This window comes from Sorex fumeus, unplaced genomic scaffold, assembly GCF_029834395.1.
Source record: "Sorex fumeus unplaced genomic scaffold, SorFum_2.1 ptg000015l, whole genome shotgun sequence".
Lineage (NCBI taxonomy): Eukaryota > Metazoa > Chordata > Mammalia > Eulipotyphla > Soricidae > Sorex > Sorex fumeus.
Window position 1 is genome coordinate 8146866 of NW_026606072.1, and position 22268 is coordinate 8169133.

A 22268-nucleotide genomic window follows, 5' to 3' on the forward strand; every position below is an offset into this window, starting at 1 on the left:
ACTATTTGTTCACTATAAATAGAACAATTAATATTGATTTTCCAAATGAGAATGTCTTGTACAACTCTGTACTATCTGAACAAAAACCTAGTGAAAATTAAAAGTTCCCTAAAAGAACCACTTTGTATGATCTTCTTAACACTCTTCAACAATACTGGCTTTTATTAATATTATCAAGCTATTTTATTTATTTTTTAATCAAGCTATTTTAAAGAGGTAATGTATCAATAATCTAGCACAAGCATTGCCTAATACCACAGAGGATTAAAGACAATACCAATGGAATTCTAATTGGAGTGGAATTCTAGCTGAGGGATAAAGGGTAGCTGCTTTGACTTTTATTATATACATCTCAATATATTGTTCAGGTGGTTGATATTTATCTGAAATCAGAACTCACTAAGATAACACAAAAAAGCACAATGTTTGAGGGGCCAGAAAAATAGTACAGTGGGTAGGGAACTTGCATTGCAAGCAGCTAACCTGGGCTGGATTGACCCCCACCCCCATGATCCTCTGTAACCCGACAGGAGTAATCACTGAATGCAGAGCCAGGGGTACCCTGAGTACCACCAGGTGTGTCCCCAAAACAACAAAACTGCAGTGTTTTAAGTGCTAAAATTTGTCAAGCACTGCATTTTAGATCCAGTACACTGTTTTACAAAGGAAAGGTCCAGGAATGGTCAGTCATAAACAGGTGCTTTTTTTCCACTTTTACTTTTCCCAGATATTAAAAAAAAAAAAAAGCTAACACACTGTAACAGATAAAAAATGGTATTTTTCTTTATTATCCATTTTCTAAATCAAGGTACTTGTAATTGTATGCTTAAATATACTCCAGTCAAAACATACATGTATGCATCTCAGAAATAACGTACCACACAAACAGATCTCTTACCCTATTACCAATTTACAGTTAGGCTGTATGTTGAATTCATTCATCTTAGCAGAACTCACAATGAAAATGAGACTTCTATTGTGGATCGGAAAATGGAAAGAGTTAAGCAGAAAAAAAACCAAAAGACACATTTTTTTCCCTTTCACTTCAAAGGAGACAGCATAGGTGTTCTACATCTATCCACAGTCTACCATACATTAACTGGCTGTGAATCTTATCACAAGGTCAGAAAGGGAAGGGGAGAGGAATGAGAGGGCAGGGCATAGTGTATAAAATCATTTAAAACTCTGAAAAACTACAAAAGCATCTCAAGAGAAAATATAATAAAAATAAAAGCAATGGAGTTTATTTCAGTGAAATTATTTTAAATTAGATATGATATATTAAGCTCCCATATTCCCCAACCTGGTAAAAAAGTTCTTCCCAATGAGAAATCATTTATTTGAATGGCAAAATTTTTTACATATCAGTAAAATCTGTTATATTTAAAACTATTTATACAGTACATTTCTGGCAAAAACCCTTATACATCTTTCAGTTGTCAAGACAAAGTAAAAATATGGTTGCATAAAATCCAAAAAATATAAATTGCTGAAAAGATAATAAAAAAAGATTAAAAATCATTTGCATTGACTCCCTTATATCTTTGATTAGTAAGAATTTGATAACTACAATTCGAGAAAATTCTGATACAACCTTGACATACTTAACCAAAATTGTCATTTCAAATATCCTAGCTTTAAAAAAAGAATTTACTGCAATAAATCTGTGCATTTATCATACTATTTGTACAAGTGCAATATTTAAATATCTCCAAAATAAAACTCAGTAACTAAAAGGGATCACAATAACTTAAAAAGAAGCAAAGTTTACAAAATCGACAATTTTAGAAGATCCTATTTCAATTGGTTCCTCCTTTTGCGTTCCTCTCCCCACAACAGCTTATAGAGACAAAGATGTCTTAATTCTATATACATATCTGTAACTTTAACTACAGACTCTGTTCTTAACATCAGGAACACAATTCTGCATTTAGAAAGGCTTAAAAGAAATCAATATTGCCAAAACAGAGGGCGATGTACTAGTTATAAATAACAATTTTGAACCTATACTTAAGTGGAACTGCATACAGCTTTCAAATTATATGCTGAATAGAAGAGGCCCTGGACAAAAAGAAACAGTTGTCTTGTTTGTTTCCAAATTCAGTGCACTGGAGCCAAATCTACAGTTACACAGAACTGTTTCTGAAAGCTGCCATGGCATATAGTACATCTGGCTGCAGTAGGTGTTCACTGTTACCTCCCAGAAACAATCCTACACATTATTAAAGGGGGAAAAAAGATCCCTTGCAATGAAAGGATAATTAATGCAAAAGAAATTTCTGAAGTCAGAAGTTATTATGTAGTTATGGGTGATAACTGTAATTTTTTGGTATGCATACAAACACGTTTTTTTCTAAGATGATTTTGTTTCATTTATACTTAAGTTATTACTAAGAGCAAGAAAAAAGAAATACTGATGTGAATCAGAGATCTTAAAAATCAAGCATCTTCAGGTAGTTTCCATAATTCAATTTTTAAAGCAATTAAAGTAATTAAAACCCAAAATAAATGTGGCAGTTTAGAAGAATTAGCTAATTTGGTGCCATACAATATCAAAATGATATTCTTGTCATACCTAATGTAAACTTCAATTCAGTTGTAGTAGAGTTACCAGCTAAAAAAGAAATCTGAAGGGCAACTGGAGAAATCATGATTTCAATTATAATTAGATTACATTAGGGAATGAACTATCTTTTAACCACAAGTTTTAGGAGGTGCTTGAAGTGTTGAGGGTTGATGAACAATCTGCAACATCCAAATGGCTCATGGGGGAAAAGCACATGTACACTCATATACACATGTATAAATATATCCTTATGTTTAGATATAAAGCAAATAGGGCAAAATGTAAGTGATAGATACACATGTTATCACCCCTCAGCCTTTTAATTTTTGTTTTAAAAAAATGTTCATAGTATTTTGGAGAAAATAGCCCTATCAGAGCATTTATACACTTTATAAGACATGTTTTCCCCTGTGCACTGAATCAATTTTAAAGATACATAATCTAGTGACCAGAATATTTTGTATACATTCAATACTGACGGACATGATAAACAAGGGAGTTTGTGAGACTGGCAAACACAACATGATTTATTTACAGTATATGCAACTCAGCTCTTGTGACAAAAAGAGCAATTTATGTACAGAATATCATGGGACAAATTGTAAGATTAAACTTAGTGCCTAAATTATTTGAGTATGTCTCTGAACTTACCAAGCTAGAAGAAAATACTTGTGTCTAGTATCTGCAGTGTGATTTATGTCATACTATAGAGTATGAAAGGGGGAATACAAGTCACCCACTCAGCTGTTACCATTGTTGGAAAATACTTGCTACTTAAGAAGGAGCCTAGAAAACAAAACTACCTATGAAGGTCTCTGGGGATTCTAGGCAAATATTTATTGAATAATTTTATGAAGCAAATATATAATACATCAATATGTAATATATGAAGGCCCTTATGGTAAATTAATATTCTACAAAGCCCTGTGTACACTAAATATAAAATAGCCAAAAATCAAGTGAGCCTGAGAGACCTATAGTTCATTGTGTATATTATGCTATATACCTACTAAACAACAAACAAAATTATTTAAATTCATTTTTGCACATTAGGATTTTAGCTATTAATCATGTTCTAATTCCTGTGCAAATTGCATTCCAAAAGGCCAATCCTCAGTTATAATTGTGTATAACTTGATTACAAATGAAGCATTTGGCTATAATTATTAAGCATGCTTATTGCTATCAAAGAAATAAGCAAAGTTTTAGGTTTACTGTGCAAGAATTTTAATTAAATTCGCACACATCTCAAAAAACTCTATTGTGTGGCTTCCAGGTCTTGGAGTTAAGTCAACAGGAGAAGAGTCAAGTGATGTCACAGATGAGGTAAGAGAAACTTCTGAGCATTTTCCTTGAGTCTCAGCATCTGAATCATTCCTTTGGCAAGATCGATAGTTGCTAACTGATCCCGATCTCTGTGGAGTAGCAGTCCCTGATTTGGCTTCAGTAATTTCATCTGGGTAGAAAGGATTTTGATTATAATTTATCATACCTTCCTAAAAACCTTGAGGGGCGACCACACCCAGCAGTGCTTACTCCTAGTTCTGCACTCAGGAATTATCCCTGGAGGGATCAGGGGATCATACTGAGTGCAGGGGCAAGGCAGAAGCCCTACCCACCACAGTTTCACTCTTGCCCCACCAGGAATTTTGCTATTTAACTTGCTACTCTGAATCCATCTCCCTGTTACTAACATGTTTAGGGCCAGAGAAACAGTACAGAGGATCAGGTGCTTGCCCTGCATATAGACCCTTGTTTGATCCCAAGTACTGCAAATCGTTTCCTGAGCACTACCAAAAGCACAGAACCAGGAGTAAACCCTGAGCACAGCTGTGCTCTTCTAGGGTCAGGAAGATAGCTCAAAGGAATAGGAGCAGATACCATGCACATGCAGCGCCCAGGTTCATTCCTGGCACCTCATGCCCCTGGCACCACCAGCCGTAATGCCATACCTTTCAGGCCCACATCACCGTGCCATCACCAGGATTGGCCACCCCTCCTCCCTACAAGTAAGTCCTCTATATCAAAAGCCTATGCTAGAGGCCTGAGAGATAGTACAGGGGGTTAAGTTCTTGCGTCGCACACAGTTGGTCCCCAGCACAACATAAGATCTCCCAAGCCCTCGAGGGAGTGCAGGAAGTGATCCCTGAGCACAGAGCAAGGTGTACACCCTGAGCACTGTCAGGTGTGGCTGCCAAACCAAAACCAACAAAACAAAACAAAAAAATGGTCATTCAGTTGACAAACCCAGTTGCTAATAAGCCTAACATTATAAACGTAATACAAATATTGTGAGTTAAGTAGAACTTATTCCATTTCTCAGATTATATCTGAAATTTCAGCATCTGTATTTTCTGTATCTGTTTTTCATTAATAAATAGCATCTGGACATGAAAGCATACAAATCTGGCCAGCATATCAGAGCTCAAATCTATGGCTTCCTGACACTATGCAGGTACTACTTTTTATCTGAGAATTCTACACAATCTTATATAAACAAAAAACTGGCAATATATTTTAACCCAATTGATTGATATAAAGTTATATTCAAGTAAAGGTTCTTGTTTGTGAAAGAACATTTATAAAAATAGATATCCCCCCTTAAGACAATGCTAGGGAAAAAAATGTATTATATTCAGCTTTTTAATGTATAATGTAAAGTACACTTGAGGGCATAAATACGAGATATTAATTCACATCAACTCTAAGCTATTTCAGCAAATTGCACCATTTTTATTAGTTATAATCTACTCATATGTACCTTGGTATTAAAGGTATTTCTTCCCATTTCAAAATAAAAACAAATGTAAAAATTTAAAAACAAAATTAAAAAAAAGATGTTCCAGGGGCTGGAGCAATAGCACAGCGGGTAGGGTGTTTGCCTTGCACACAGCCAACCCAGGTTCAATTCCCAGCATCCCATATGGTCCCCTGAGCACTGCCAGGAGTAATTCCTGAGTGCAGAGCCAGGAGTAACCCCTGTGCATTGCCAGGTGTGACCCAAAAAGAAAAAAAAAATGTTTCAATTTATAATTTACCTCAACTTAACCAAATACTTAAGATATATCTGTATATGATATATACATTGTGGTAATCAAGAGGTATCTCTAGGTATAAATTTTTATTTTGAAAGTGAAAATAGTAAAATAGTCAACCTAATTTAATTTTCCTTTAATAAAAGTCAAGAGTATTCTTTAAGACCTTATAATTGGTTCCTATTATGATGTCTAAAATACAAAATCTAAAATTTGAATTCTCTTTCATAATCAGGCCCGTGATTATTTATTATTATATTGGTTTTTTGGGTCACACCTGGTGATGTTCAGGAGATATTCCTGGTGGTGCTTGGGGAACCATAAGGGATAATAGGGATTGAACCCAGGTTGGCCACGTGCAAGGCAAACACTCTACCCACTGTACTATGGCTCCAGTACCTGTGATTGTTTATTACTAAAAAAATAAACAAAAAAACCACCAACAACATTCTAGTCTTCAGATTAACAATACAACTTTTAGCTAATTGTCACCTTGGATATAAAATGCATTAGTTTCAGGAATCCTTATGCAAATCAATTCACATAAAAGCCATCTTGTTTAGGAATATTTTATTGAAAGCTAAATAAAATTAGAATCATAACTTTTACAAAATAATGAAAACATCTATTGCTGCAGTGTAAGGCTATGATTCAAAGCTGATTCAAAAAAGAAAAATAACCTAAACTGTATAAAACATTTCTCTGAGTCCCTTGAAATAGAACTTACTCAGCAATTACCTCCCATTTCCTATGTACAACTAATCAAATATATTTACATAGTGCTTTGTAACGCTACTCTGAAATCTACTAACTGTAATGTCTTTTATTTATTTATTTATTTATTTTGCTTTTGGGGTCACACCCGGTGATACAGAGGTTACTCCTGGCTCTGCACTCAGGAATTACTCCTGGCAGTGCTCAGGGGACCATATACGATGCTGGGAATCGAACCCGGGTTGGCCGCGTGCAAGGCAAACACTCTACCCACTATGCTATTACTCCAGCCCCCCGTAATGTAATTCTTAAGCAAAAAATTAAACTTTATTAAATTTTTTCTAACATTTGTTAAATATTAGATAAAAAATTATCTTAATAAAAGCTAACAGAAAAATCTATAAAACCCAGCTCCTGGAAATGCGTGGCCACATTTGCAGCTGTGCGACATCTTATTATCTCATTCTTGCTTTGGACAACCTGGCAGGCTACTGAATGTAACCTGCCCACACGGCAGTCTGGCAAACTCCCTGTGGTGTACCCAATATGCCAAATACCAGTAACAATGATGGGTCTCATTCTCCTAACCATGAAAGAGCCTTGAATATGGCACTTTTTAAAATCTCAGGGCTAGGACGAAGGAGACGTTACTGGTGCCTGCTTGAGGCAATTGACAAACAACAGGATGATCGTGATCGTGAACAGAAAAATCAACATTAGTTTCTAAATGAAACACTTTATCTTACCAAAATGAATCACACAAAAGAAATGTGGAAGAAACTACCACTTTAAGATCAGAATCACACTGCATCTGGCCTTAGGAATTTTAGAAGATAATCTTATCTGAGTGGTAAACTATGAAAATAACAGTAAGATTCACAAATGCTGATATCCAAAACCCATATACCTCACATTTTATTTTCTTGTGTTACTAAAATACTGGAAATAATTCAGGAAACTTCAAAAGAATCAAGAACTGAAAAGCTACATAACAAGGTCTAGTATCTTATATTGCTTTGTGCAATGTACATACCATCAATACTACGAAAATCCAGTAAGTATGTTCTGCTATCCACCTGGTATAACTGTAGACTCATTTTGGAGTATGTACTTGTCACAGGATTCTTCCTTCGGACCCGCAAATAGTATGGATTTACAACCTAGTATATACAAAAGCAAAGTAAAACACAATTTTATTAAACATTTTATAGACTATTCTTTTGCCAACTGTACTGATGAATAGAATGCTCTTTCCTACCTTCCATTCATAATCCAGTTGTTTGATTGCTCTACAAACTTCTGCCATGATATCATTTGGTCGACTTTGACTTCTAATTCCCAAATGCCATTTTGCTTTCCTGACTCCTTGGTGTTTGGACTTCTGTGGATTTAATTCATCCAGGGTGTGACGAGCCCTTGGTGTTTCAGCAACCAAGAATGGGACTCTCTCAGGATGGGGCCGAGTCAAATGGTGATCATCAAGAAAAGAATCCGGTGGGCTTGTTGCCAAATAAAAATCTTTGGCTTCATTCATTATTCTCCTGTTATCTATGATGAGGTGGTAGGCAACGGCCAAAGGGTCCTGGTGATTTCTGTTGTAAAGGCAGCTAAGAACCTCCTCTTCTGAGCATTCAAATTTTTCACATACTTCTTTTAAGGCTTCATCATCAATCATGGTTGAACTGTATGATGGATCCTCAGGGAAGAGGTATTTTGGAAGGTCCTGTTTAAACCATTCATGTTCCCTGAGAGATGGAGGAAGTGTTAGAAGGATTCTGAGTACAGACGAGACTAAAAGTAGCTGTATGGGAGGATTAGGATATTGATCTATGTGTTTTCATACTCATTCTGTAATTCTCATTTTTTTCAACTGATATTTTCCTCTTCTGGCTCACATTTCATTATTGCCTATAAATTGGGGGAAACACCGCCAGCCTCCCTCAAATGTTAAAAGGGAGAAAGCATTTGGTGTAGTAATAAGAAAAGAAATGCCTGTGCTTTAATTTCAAGTTTGGAACAAATAATAAAGCATTCCCTTATTTTAAAAGCACTTCCCTTCCAGGTGGCAGACCAAGGTTAGTCCCCAGTACCACATATGGTCTCTCCTAAGCGTCGCCAAGAGTGACTACTGAGCGTCACCAGGTATGGCCCAACAACCAATAAAAAAGGGGGAACTGTTTCACCTCAACTATGTGAAAACAAATAGAGGAAGAAAATACCTGAAAGAACAATGAAGAAGGATTCTCTTCTAGGTAATGGGTTTAGAGATAAAGATGTGTTTTCTTTTCTAATGTCACATATTTACATTCAGATTTGAGGGGAATTCTAAAGCAGAGAACGGTTATTTCTTGCTTAGATTTCTTTTTCTTTTGCGGGGAGGGGAGGTTGGAGGTTTTTGGACCACATCCAACAGTGCTCAGAGATCACTCCTGACAGTGCTCTGGGGACCATATGGGTTGCTATAGGTCCATTTCCAGTTGGCCGTGTGCAAAGCAAATGACCTACCAGCTGGACTCTCACTCCAGCCCCATCTTGCTTAGGCATTTTAAAATATAAATTTTAGGTAAATGAGATGTACTTTTCTGCTGATGTGAAAGCATACCCTGCCATTTGAGATCTCTTTCTCAGTCCATTGTGGAGTAAATGGAAAACCAATAAAGCTTGAAATTATACACAACACCTTTCTTCTTCATCATCTAATACTTCCTTATATACAATTCCCAGGCCCACATCTGATTTTCAGTTGCTTTACCCTCAGAGAAACCTGCAATTAAATCTTCAATTAAACCTGCAATTTAATCATAAGTCGAAGACAGAAAATTCTGGGGTGGAGAGACAATGGTGGGAGGAAAAAAAAAAAAGACTGCGTGATTTTTACGAAATTTCACCCAGGGCAAGAGAGACAGAATAGCAGGTAGGGCACTCTCCTTGCACACAGCAGATAATCCCTGACACCCCATATGCTCCCACCCACAGGCATACTCTGGAGTGATCCCTGAGCACAGAGCCAGGAGTAAACCCTGACAACCCCTGAGTGTGACCTCACAACCAAGAGTAAATAAATGTAGGCTGGTGAAATAGCTCAGTGGTAGAGAATTTGCCCTACATGTGGTATGTCCTTCTGTTTGACTGTCAGTACCACAGAAGAATAGTAAGTAAATGTGTCAGTATGATTGTGTTTTAACAGAAAAACAACTCTTTGTACGTGCTGTCCTATATCTTCTGCTCTCAGATAACTATGAATGAGACTATTAGATCTCATCATCTCCATCGATTACCTGATATCTCTGATTGTGGCCCTCTTCATGGGGTCCACCTGCAGCATATGTTTCAGAAGGCTAATTACAGAAGGATTTAAATACTGAGGGGTGTAAAAGATCCCATCACAGATCTTCTTAAAAAGAGTTGGCACATGATCGTCATCAAATGGAAGGGTTCCACATAATAAAGCATAAAGAATAACACCACTGCTCCATATATCTACCTCTGGACCTGCATACAATCTGTAAGAACAAATAAAAACTGGATTAAATAATCATTAGTAATAGAAGAGCTAATCAGACTTTTAAAATACCGATGTTTCATAAAGATCTTCTAGTGAGCAGAATATGGCTTCCATATTCTATACCAAAAAATCCTAATTCATTCATCAGTAGTATCTTTGAAATTTTTTTTTAAAAAAGAATTTTTTAAAAACTACAGACTACTGCTAAGATTATGTCCTGGAGCGATAGCACAGCGGGTAGGGCGTTTGCCTTGCATGCAGCCAACATGGCCGACCCGAGTTCGATTCCTCCGCCCCTCCCGGAGAGCCCGACAAGCTACCGAGAGTATTCGATATGCCAGACACAGTAACAACAAAATCTCCAATGGAGACGTTACTGGGCCCACTCGAGCAAATCAATGATCAACGGGAGGGCCTTTACCTTATCTTTCTCTGATTCTCAGGAGTCAGGGCCAAAACTTGAATAAATCTATCATTACTGATTTTAAAACCAGTGTTTTTTTCATTACAGAATGAAATGAAGTGATCTCCTGGGTTATAGAAAATTTTCAACTCCTATCTGTAATACACAATGGCCCATGGTCTTCGCCAGCTGTCAGGCAACCCCATCAAAGTTTGGCTTCAGCTAAAGGATTTCTGTAGCACTGTCTTCCCGTTGTTCATCAATTTGCTCGAGCGGGTACCAGTAATGTCTCACAACAAATTGTGAGACTTGTTGTTACATTTTTGGCATATCAAATATGTCATGGGGAGCTTGCCAGGCTTTGCCATGCAGGCGAGATACTCTTGGTAGCTTGCCGGACTCTCTGAGAGAGGCGGAGGAATTGAACCCTGGTTGGCTACGTACAAGGCAAATGCCCTACCCACTGTGCTGTTGCTCCAGCCCAGGATTTCTGTAAAGTGGTAAAATTAAAACAGTTGGACTGATCAATATAAGGACTATTCTAGAAGTTTCCTGGGCCAAAGAGATGGTACAGGGTTAAGATGGTAGAGGGTTATGATGGTACAGGGTTAAGATGGTACTGCTTTACAAATAGTAGTGGACCCTGACCTACAGTGGTTATATATGGCTCATATATATGGTTATATATGACCTACAGCATTATATATGGTTCCCCAAGTACCACCAGAGGTCAATCCTGAGCACTGCTGGGTATGCCCCCCACAAAAAAAAGTGAGCGTTTTCAGGGGTCAGAGAGATAGTACAGCAGGTAAGGCACTTGCCTTGCACGTAGTAGACCTAGGTTTGATCTGCGACACCCCATACAGTGACCTGAGCACTGCCAGGAGTATCTCCTCCACTTGGTCCCAACACCAAACCACTGTACATCAGGTGTATTCAAATAAAAAAAGTTGCACTCACCCAAATCAGGCAGAAAAATACCCTCAAAATGGGGAAAATTAAAATATTAATGATCTGTTCATTGCATTTGTGCATAATTATGAAACATTTATATTTCTCATTTAACAACACCCAAATATCCAGGTCCTGAATTGTCTTTTTCCCAAAAGAGTTTATTTATAACAACTGAAACAACAGTTTAAAAGGGAGGAAGGACTAGCCCCCCACAAACACACTCAATAAAAGAAAGAAAAAATTGGGCCCAAAAGATAGTACAGCGGGAAGGGTGCTAGCCTTGCACTTGGCCAACTCAGGTTCAATCCACAGCACCACATATGGTTCCCCAATCCACATCAGAAGTGACTCTTGAGCTCAGAACCAAGAGTAAGCATGGCTGGGTTTGACACCGAAACTGAAAAATAAAAAGGGGCTCAGGGAACTAGCTTAAAGGGCTAAAGCACAAGCTTTCATGAAGAAGCCTTGGTTCAGTCATGGCACAATTGGTCCCCTCAGAGTCACTGGATCATGATTGCTGAGGATCGCTGAGCTGGAAAGATAGTGCAGGAGTTAAAGCGTATATGTGTGGCAGACGCTGGTTCAATCCCCAGCATCACATGATCCTCTGAGTACCACCAAGGTGGCCCACATCATGGCTGGCATTGCAGGGCCTGAGCCACACATTGTTAAGCCTTAGCCCAAACCTCCTCCTGGGGCACCACTGGGGGGTGGGGGGGGGAGAGGAGGGGAGGCTCAAAGTAAGAAAACAAAACTCAAAAATTTTTTTAACATTAAAGTTTAATATTAAAAAGATCACAATTGGGGCCAGAACGATAGTACAGCGGGTAGGGCGTTTGCCTCACAGGCAGCCGACCCAGGTTTGATCCCTGGCGTCCCACATAGGTCCCCCGAGCACTGCCAGGAGTGGTTCCTGAGTGCAGAGCCAGAAGTGACCCCTGAGCATTGCTGGGTGTGACCCAAAAAGGAAAAAAATGAATAAATAAATAAATTTTTTTTAAAAAATAAAAAGATCACAATGAAGTTTGATAAACTAAAACTTAGATAGAAGTCTTATTTTCAGCCACACCTTAAATATAATTTCTCTGAGCAGGTTAGGCAAGCAAACTTATGAGAACAGAAACAATACCACAATACTTAAACGTTATCTGGATGTGGAATACTAGAATTTAAAAAGTGATTCAAATTTTAAAATTTTATTTATAAAAATGAAAAACCTTGGGGCGGAAAAGAGTACAGTGAGAAGACATTTGCCTTGTGCGCCTTGCTTTGCATGTCAAAACCAGGTTTGATCCCCAGCACCACATATGGTTCCCCCAAACACTGCCAAGAGTGATCCCTGAGCACCACCAGGTACAGTCCAAAAATAACCAAAAAGGAAAACGCCTTATGCCTGTTTTCAATTTCAACGAAGAATATTTTCTCCTTAAATTATATTTTGTGGGGCTGGAGAGACAACACAGGGGTTAAGGTGCTTGCCTTACACAAAGCCAAGCCCAGTTCAATTCCTGGCAACCTGGCACTACATATGGTGACCCCCTGAGCACTACCAGATGCTATCCCTGAGCACTGCCAGGTGTGGCCTAAACCCTTCCCCACAAAAAAAAAAATATATATATATATATGTATATATATATATACATATATATTTGGGGGTTCCAGAGAAATAGAAATAGTACAAGAATTAAGGCTCTTGCCTTCTATGTGGCAAAAGGGATCCCAGTGTGATCCCTGACGCCATCAGGAGCAACCTCCAAGGCCCATGAGCGTGCTCCCAAATCCCCAAATAAATAATGAAATGAAACAAATTAAGAAACTGTATAGTACAGGGGGTAAGGTGCTTGCTTTCCATGTGTCGCCACAGAGTTTTCCCAAGCACTGCTGGGACTATGTCCAAGCACAGAGTTGGTATAGCCCACAAACAAATCTCGGAGATCTGGCGAGATCACGGAGGGACTAATGCATCTCCTTTGCATGCTAGTGACACCAGTTCAATCCTCAGCCCCGTGTGGTCCCAAAAGCATGGCTGGGCGGAGCCCTAGAGGCCCTAGTGGGCTCCAGCACCCAGATGGCCCTTGCAGCATCAAATCCTCGGGCCCACTCACCGAACAACCAGCGCTAGTGGCTGATTATTGCCGGGAATGGCCCGCAGGCTCCCTGGGAGACAAACTCCCTCAAAAGTTCTGGGGACTGGGGAGATGGCTCACAAGTGCAAAGCAGAATGCCTTCCATAATGGAGCCCCTGGAATTTGATCCCTGGCACCTCCTTGTCCCGAGAGCACTGAGCCCTGAGTGGCCCGACCACACCCAGCACTGCCTGGGATGACCCACAATCCACAACACCAAGTTTTGTTACCTTTTACTAAGCAGACTATTCTTAGTCATTTTAGATTAATGGCACGAGTGAGTGGAAGGGACAGACATTTCCACACATCCGTAGCCATGATGAACACACTGCCCTCACAGGAATGGAACAAGAAGTTCTTCTGTTGTTTAAGCTATTCAAAAGCCATAGGTCCTGTTGTGAAGCTACATCCATGGTAATATATTGAGAGACGAAAATCCTTTTTTTTTTTTTTGACAGTGGGAGAAAGAGGCCCTGGGCCACTCCCAAAGGTGCTCAGTGGACTAGAGTGCCTGGGACTGACCCAGAGGCTCCCGCGTGCAGAGCCCGTGCTCCAGCCTTTTGCTTGGGCCATCACTCCGGCCACATAGATTAGAATTCTTATATTCTCCACTTAGAGTTAAAAAATGAAAATTCAAAATGATAAAATCTTCGTTTTTCCCCCCAGTACTCGTTTAATTCTGAGGCTCATTGAACATAAAACCTCAAGCTCCTACAAAGTGTCATTTGAAAAGTTTAAAGTGACACATTACATTTTTATTTCTCTCTAAAAGTAAGCCATTCCTAACAACTAGATATTTCAGTATTCAAGTTTATACTGCCTTGCCTACTTTTCGTTTTAAACCCTCAGTTTTTTCCACCTGAGGAAAACAATGAGGGTACTCTCATGTTACTAATATAATACTGACTTGCAAACATTCTCTTTAAATGGCATCCTTAATCCCTATTCATTTATTAGGTTTAATTCTTAAAAACAGCACTTTCTGCATATGGAAAAAAATAAGCCTTAAATATCTTTCCTTTCACTACAATTAAATACGACACTACAGACTAACAAAATCTAGGCGGCAAAGACAAGCACAAATGCACGGGGTGTCAGATACTACCTTCCTGAAATTACTTCTGGTGCAGCATAGTTGGGTGAGCCACAACTGGTTCTTAAAAATTCACCATCTGACATCATGTTTGAAAGACCTGAAAATGCACAAAATCAACTACTCAGGATTTCTCAAGAAGGAAAAGGAAAACAAAAGTCTATTAAACAATGAAACTGAGTTTGCATTAAAGTGACAGTTCTGTTCTTTGTGGCAACAAAATCCTATACTTTTTCACTATTTCCAAATATTTTACCTTTATGCCTTAAGGTTGTAATCTATTTCAACAGCTGAAGTTAGTGTGTTGTTGGAGTTTAATGAGAATTACGGTATTGGCTCTTCAGTTTACCACTAGAATAAATGTGGCATTTTTTTAAAAATCAGTACAGAAATTAACAGGAAAAAATGTAAAACAGATGAAAACTAAAATTGGAAGTTTCCATTAAACCTTGTTCAGATTATTTTTTAAAGGAAATTATGAAATTTTTAATATCAAAGTTCCCTCTTGGTTTTACTGAAGTACCAGCGCCCTATTGCTCCCAGGCACTGAAAGACCTGGAGGTCCTTGAGAAGGGCCCCTGCTTTACACTAACTGTCCGCTTAACAGAAAGTCAGGAACGGCCCCAGGCCCCACTCAGAAATGCTCTACAGGGCTGGAGAGGAAGGATGGAAGACAGGAGGGAAGGGGAGACCAAGTGATAGCACAGCGGCTGGACATTAGCCTGGCATACAGCCTGCATGGGCTTGATCCCCGGCACCCCTTATGGTCCCCCAAGCACCATCAGGAGCAATGTGATTCCTGAGTGCAGAACCAGAAGAGTAACCCCTTAGCATCACTGGGTATGACTCAAAAAGCCAAAAAACGAGAGAGAAGAGAGAGGGGAGAGAGGAGAGTGGAAGGGGGGGGAGAGAGAGAGAGCGAGCGAGAGAGAGAGAGAGAGAGAGAGAGAGAGAGACCCTCTGTATACTCTTTCTGCCATTTGTGAGCCTATGGAAGCCAGCTGGACTTAGAAAACAACTAGTAAAGGCCCAGGGTGCTGGCCCAAGGGATAGACAGCTTGCTATGCTGGAGGGAGCACCACATTCAATACCAGGAGCCACATGTCCCCGCCACAACACCACCTGGGTGGCCCCCAAAATTAAATGAAATGACCAGTATGTCTGGAGGCTGTGGTCCGATGCCAATTTTGCGAGCATAAGCCAGGTCTCCGATCAGAGGGAGCACATAATTCTTCTTAAAACTGAAGCTTTGTATAATTGAAACCCAAGCACAAAAATGTGTAAGTCTGCAACTGTACCTCATGATGTCTCGCTATTAAAAATTAAAAAAATAATAATAATATGTCGAACTATTTTGCAATATACTATTTAAAATCTTAAAAAAAAAACTGAAGCTTTTATGCTTGAAATGAAATAGTTCTATCTGGTGAAGAGGCATGCTTACATGTATACAGCACCATGATGTCTGGTGACAAAATGAACAAAACTAGTGTATCGAGAAAGGCAACTGATACCCACGCAACTGATTCAAGTCCAATGCTCAAGCATCCTTCCTGCTAAGCCACTGAAGATAAGATACCTGTGAGGCTGTATGCCTTGACAGATTTAAACTCACTGAGAATAAATACATGTGAAGATTTTTTTAAATGCACTACAGCCAGCTTTTTGCCAATAAAGCTATTTCTTGACGGACCAATAACAACAACAACAAAAAAAATGCACTGGAAAAAAATAAAACTAAAAATGGCACTGAATGCATATAAATATTAACAGCTGAAGACTAAGAATAAATCACTTAAAAAAATAAATCACTAAACCAATTTTTTAAAATAGGTCAAGAATAGTTAATACTGTTCAGAAAAATCACTGTAGGTTATACACTCTCTCTCTCTCTCTCTCTCTCTCTCTCTCTGAGGAAATATAATTTTTAAGAGTCTCCTCTGGGGCAAGGGAGGTAGGGGTTAGGGTACATATGACCCAAGTTTGATCTCCTGTACCGCACAACCTCTCAAGCAAAACAGGGTACAATCATGGAGGCCCCAAGCACTGCCAGGCTGGTCCTGGAGGTCCCTGGCACCACAGGGTGCAAGAATTGACAGATCCTCATGTCTTAGTACTGAGTTACCAGTCTGGTGGGTGAGTACCGCTGGGATGCCTCCTGGGCACCCTGAGCCCCACTTGGAAGATGCCCTTTACCCAAAATTACCTCCTCTGATAGGAACCAAAGCTAAACAAGAACTTCAGAGCGTAATGTTTCTCTTAAGTTTACTCATGTCACGGATATTTATATAGGAAATAAAAGTTAACTGATTTATGATCCTATGCTTTCCTATCATTTGAAACATCTTACGTTTGGGAGTTCAGAAAGATAGGATCGTACAGGGGTTACAGCACTTGCCTTGCTTGTGGATGAATCAGGTTTGATCCCTGGTACCACTGTCCCCCAAGCACCACCAGGTGTGATCCAAACAACCTCCCCCAACCCTGCCCAAATTCACTCTTCTAATAATTGTCCTGTTCAGGGGCCAGAGAAATAGCATAGGAGATAAACGGCACTTGCGTTCAGGCAGCAGTCCCAAGTTCAGACCCCCAGCACCACTTATGGTTCCCTGAGTACCACCAGGGCCACTCCTGAGGAGAGCCAGAAATAGTCCCTGAGCTCTAGACCACAAAAGGAACCACAAAAGGAAAAAAAAAATTACCTATTACTTTACTTTTCGACTTTCAATATTTGACTTAGCCCTATCTCAGTCTTTACCTAGTGTTCCATATTTTATGAAACAAACATACCCAATGGAAATAAGGTTGCTAATTACTTCACACTTTAGGATCTTTTCAAATGTCCAATGCTTCGAACTTACATGGCTTACCTAATCTCCTAACGCTCAATTTTAAAGACATGAATCTAAGAAAAGAGAGACCCCGACCTTTCCTCCTTTCCTATGCTTCCAGACAAAACGATGGGGCTCTCCTACTGGGATATGCAGCTACTACGTAAGTTATACCTCAAGAATGCTACTGATTTCAATAGACAACCAACAAACGTCAATAGACAACCAACAAACGGAACTATGGAAATACCTTACCAAAATCAGCTATCTTTGCATTCATGTGTGCATCAAGCAGGACATTTTCAGGTTTGAGATCTCTGTGAACCACCATGTGCCGGTGACAATAATCCACACCAGAAAGGATCTGCTGGAACAGACGCCGACTTTCTTTTTCATCCAACTAAAAGAGAGAGAGAGACATCCTTAAATCGCCTTTCAAAAAGAAATTCTTCTACCTATAATTCTCCAACCTATAAAACTGCCAAATGAATGAAACCCGCCAAATAAAACTCTCTTATGAAATGGAGAGTTATACACACACACACACACGCGCTAACAAACACCTGGAATAAAATCAGTAACCAGTTTCTAATACTATGACACTGCAACAGCTTGCTTTCTTATCTCTCTTATGAGATATTTAAAATAGTTTTAGTTTCCACTTTATACAAGGGACTTTTCCTCCTATAAAATGGAAATGTATAATCCTTCATTCTTTTAGTAAATATAAACCGAACAGTTTCAATGTGTTATGCACTCTCTTTCAGATGACCATGAAATAGCAATGAATAAAACAAAGGCCTAATCTAATTGATGCAAATAAACAGTAAAAACTAAACTGTGGAGGATAATGCTTTGTAAAAAAACAAATTTGGATAAAGTTATATGAAATTATGTTGTGGTGGGGATTCTACATTCAATTATATGAGAAACTAACATTTAAGCAAAATTAACAAATTATCAGGGAACCATGTCATATATATTTTTTTTTTAGTGAAACACCATGAGGTACAGTTATAGACTTACAAATTTTTGTGCTTGGGTTTCAGTTATGATCAAGTGCCCATCCCTCCACCAGCACCCATCCTCTACCACCATGGTCCCAGCATCCCTCCCACCCCCCGTCCCCCCATCCCACCCTGCCTCTGTGGCAGGGCATTCCCTTTTGTTCTCTCTCTCTCCTTTTAGAAACCATGTCATTTTATGTCCCAAAATAAAAGGTATTTTCACAGCAACAAAATAGTTATTTTTTATTTTACAACATATAAAAACATTTATCTTTAGTCTACTGGAGGAAAATAATTATCTGTGCTGCTACTACTACACTTTTAAAAATAAGAAAATCCTTTTATATTAATAAATAGAATACAAGGAGTTGAGAGGTTTACAAAGATTAGAAAACTTCTCTTTTGATTTATCTCTATTATTTTATTTTTATACATGATAACCACAGTCAGACATATTAGCTCACAAGAAATAATTTATTTTATTTTTAAAGTTGTTAACTCTCTAGACAAAAGACTGTAATAAGTACTCCTCTAACACTGGTTGCAAATAAACATTCTAAAACTAAATCTCCAGTAAAATTTTCTTTTTCTTCCTTTTTTTGTTTTTGGGCCACACTCAGCAGTGTGAGGGCTTACTCCTGGGGTCACACCTGAAGGGGTTTCGGGGACCATGAGGTGCCAGGAATCAAACGCAAGTCAGCCACAAATAAGACAAGCACCTTATCCATTGAACTATTTCTACAGCCCCTAAAAGTAGATCTCTAAATATTAAATGGTTTGGATAATCCTTGGGGGGAAGATGCATTAGAAATGTTTTTGAAAGCATAATTAATACTCATATACTATAAGATAAACATCCCTTAGAAAATATAGTAATCTAACACCTTTATTTCCAGAAGAAATGTGACTTTGCTCTTAAATACAAACAAGTTCATAGCAAACATAGTAAATGAGAAAGGTGACACATTCAAAATATGAAAGAGAAGAATACTGATAGAACAAAATTAGAGGCATACTACCTAAAGATGCTACAAAAATGAAAATGCTACTCTACAGAAGCGCAAGGTTCGGTCCTTGGCACCATATTCTTCCCAAGCACCACCAAGTACGACCTCAAAAGTAAAAAGTAAGTATGAAAACCCTATTACATTACTAAATAGAATACAAGGGGCTGGGTAGAAGTTTACAAAAGATTAGAAAACAAGTGTTTTTCCAGTTAAACATGGAAAAATGAAACAACTATATCCATTCCGAAAAGGAGTGGGATTCAAAAAGAGAAAGAGAAGAGATGGCAGTAATCAAGAGAAGTCTTAAGAGGGAGCATGGATGGCCGGGTGCTCAAGGGGTCACATTGGAGGACGCTGAGACTTCCATCTACAGGGCAGGAAAGCAAAAATCAATGCTGCTTTCTGCACAGAGTCTGGGAAGGAGGCTGAACAACAGGACAATGAGTTGAGAGAAGTTTTGAATTCACCCCATTAGAGAGGAAGAGCCCTAACTGACTCAAGGAAGGCTGACCCAGCACTCGTGTTGAGGACACTAAGCAAGGGTGATGAATCGGAGGGAAAGTGTGGGAACTGAGTGTAAGCCAACATACTAACTAGGTAGACTTGCGGCACGTCCCCATTCTGCTCTCTGAGCGCGGCGTACTAATATCACAAGGAAACTGGAAGGTTTCTACAGGAGCGACTACCTGGTGCAAAGAACAATATGTGGACTTACTGACATTTGAGACACCCTGAAAACAGGTCTCTTAACTATTCAACATACAGGAAGGCTCATCAACCAGTAAAAGCTCCACCTCTATAAATTTAATGGTTAGTAGTAGTTCACTCTTAAATGTTGGTGGGCAACAAGAATCTGAAGAAGGGTCCTGCACAAGAGACAAAGAAAAATACAAGGAAGAATGGGGAAAGTGAGGGGTCGGGGTCGGGGGGAATAAATCCCAAGAAGCAGGAGGCATAGGTAATATATAGGTAAAGAAAGCAGGAAACAAGAAAAAAGTCATCCTCGAAATATGTTATCCTAACCGTAGGACAAAATACACTTTATTTATTTATTTGCTTTTTGGATCACACCTGGCAATGCTCAGAGGTAACTCCTGGCTGAAACTCAGGAATCACTCCTGGAGGTATCTGTGGACCCTATATGGGAAGCTGGGAATCAGACCCAGCATTGCACCCTACTTGCTATACAATCGCTCCAGCCCTAAATTAGAGATTTAAAGAAAATTTTAAAAAATAACATTTTTGAAATAGGAAATCTGACAGCTGAAAATGCCAATATGCAAAATCTGAAGAAAATCCTAACAGCAGAGAACAAGCAACAGACAAAAGCGCAAAGATGACAGGATGCCCATTCAACCTGTGTCTATTTCCATTCTTTTTATTCAGAGGGGGCAGAATCTTATTGAGTAAAGAAAAGGAATACCTACAACTGAAATGAAGCATGAAAAAAAATGATGAAAACCAAAGTAAACTTGGCTAATAAGTTTATATAACTTTTTAAAAAATCAAACAGATATGCTGTATAGAAAAAATAAATGATATACAGATTTTAAGAAGGGGGAAATATGTTTCCTAGTGCTTAGGCCTTACTTAGGCCTTCCAAAAAAGATATCTTTTCATAAAATAACCTGGGTGTAGGGAACTGTGCTCAATTTTTGTATCTGTAGCTCAATATTATACACAATGGCTTCTACAGGTCCCTCCAACTCTAATTTCTTTATGTCTCATTCCTACCTCCTCCATGGAGCCTGTTCTTAATCCAGGTATGAATGCAATTTAAATGTGACTGGAGTGGCCAGGATAGATCTTTTAAATGTTTAATATTTTATAAAATATATATAGAAAGAAAGAAAGATAGATAGATAGATAGATAGATAGATAGATAGATAGATAGATAGATGTACTTTTATAAGTATCTGTATACTAATGATTTCAAGACCATGGGTTCTGGGGTCTCAATCCAATATGTCATTAATAAATCTTGTGACACTGTGCAAACATAAATCCCATTTTCCATATTTGTTTAAGTCCCAGTTTCTATATTCCATCTTTAAGATCCTTTCCAGCTCTAAATAGTCCAAGTGTAGACAAATTATGATGAAAGGAAACGGTTGTTTAATAGACATCTTGGGACAGGGAGGTTGGTCAGGGGGCTGGAGTGCATGCTCGAGACCCTGGCACGGCTGGGTCTAGCCCTAGCCAAGTATAACCAGGAGTGGTTCCTAAACACCCAGAGCACTGCTGGGGAGGACCTCCCTCCCCCCCAAAAAAGATAAAACTACATCAACCTTTTATACAAAACTTCTTTTTAACATTTCAGAATACTAGAGGATAACGGGAGTTATGAAATGTATACACAATTAAATCAGAGCCGCTTACCCTTCCATTTTTACAGATATAATCAAATAGCTCTCCTCCTGAGACATATTCCATCACCATGAAAATATCAGATGGTGTACTGATGACCTGGTACCTGGTGAGAGAAAACATTGTCTACCAATGTTAAAACATGTATAGTCATTCATTCATTCGATATTTGCTGAGTACCTATAATACAGCAGGCACCGTTAATTGCCTGAAAACCACAGGGGAGACAGCAATTCCCTGGTCGCGTGGAATGCATATTCTAGGAGCCAGGAAGCAGATATCAAATGAATAAGCACTATCTCAGTGGGTGGGACAAGCTGTGATGAAGTGAAATAAAGCAAACTAAGGGGAATATTTTAGGCAGCATGCTTCAGGAAAATCATTCTGATAAAGTAATATTTGAATAAAACCTGAGGGAAGAGGACAGACTACACCATTATCTAGAAAGGAAGTGAATCAGGCAGAAGGAAGAGCAACTACAAAGGCTCTGGGGTAGAAGCCTAACTGGTAATTTAGAGGAAGGGTAAAGAGCTAGAGCCCAATGATCTGGGAAGAGAAAAAGGACGTGGCGTTGGAGAAGGGACACACTCTTACAAGCATGATGAGGCTCTAGCTTTTACTCTAAGAGGGTCAGAAAGCTAGGGAAGGTTTTTAAATACA

The 22268-nt window shown here is 38.8% G+C and overlaps 1 protein-coding gene across 2 annotated transcripts in view; it reads right to left on the reverse strand.

The window, feature by feature from the left end:
* Nucleotides 1–758: 758 nt before the first annotated feature.
* PRKAA1 (protein kinase AMP-activated catalytic subunit alpha 1) overlaps nt 759–22268 on the reverse strand; it is a 33621-nt gene continuing 12111 nt past the window's right edge. Inside the window, exons 3-9 of one of the 2 annotated variants that reach the window (XM_056112089.1) lie at nt 21621–21714; nt 17483–17627; nt 14409–14496; nt 9594–9818; nt 7574–8060; nt 7349–7475; nt 759–4022 (exon numbers count right to left, since the gene is read on the reverse strand). In XM_056112089.1, coding sequence (XP_055968064.1) covers nt 3778–4022; nt 7349–7475; nt 7574–8060; nt 9594–9818; nt 14409–14496; nt 17483–17627; nt 21621–21714 — 1411 coding nt within the window. In that variant the 3' untranslated portion in view covers nt 759–3777. The remainder of the gene's footprint in view (nt 4023–7348; nt 7476–7573; nt 8061–9593; nt 9819–14408; nt 14497–17482; nt 17628–21620; nt 21715–22268) is intronic. The other variant, XM_056112090.1, reaches the window with a different exon arrangement.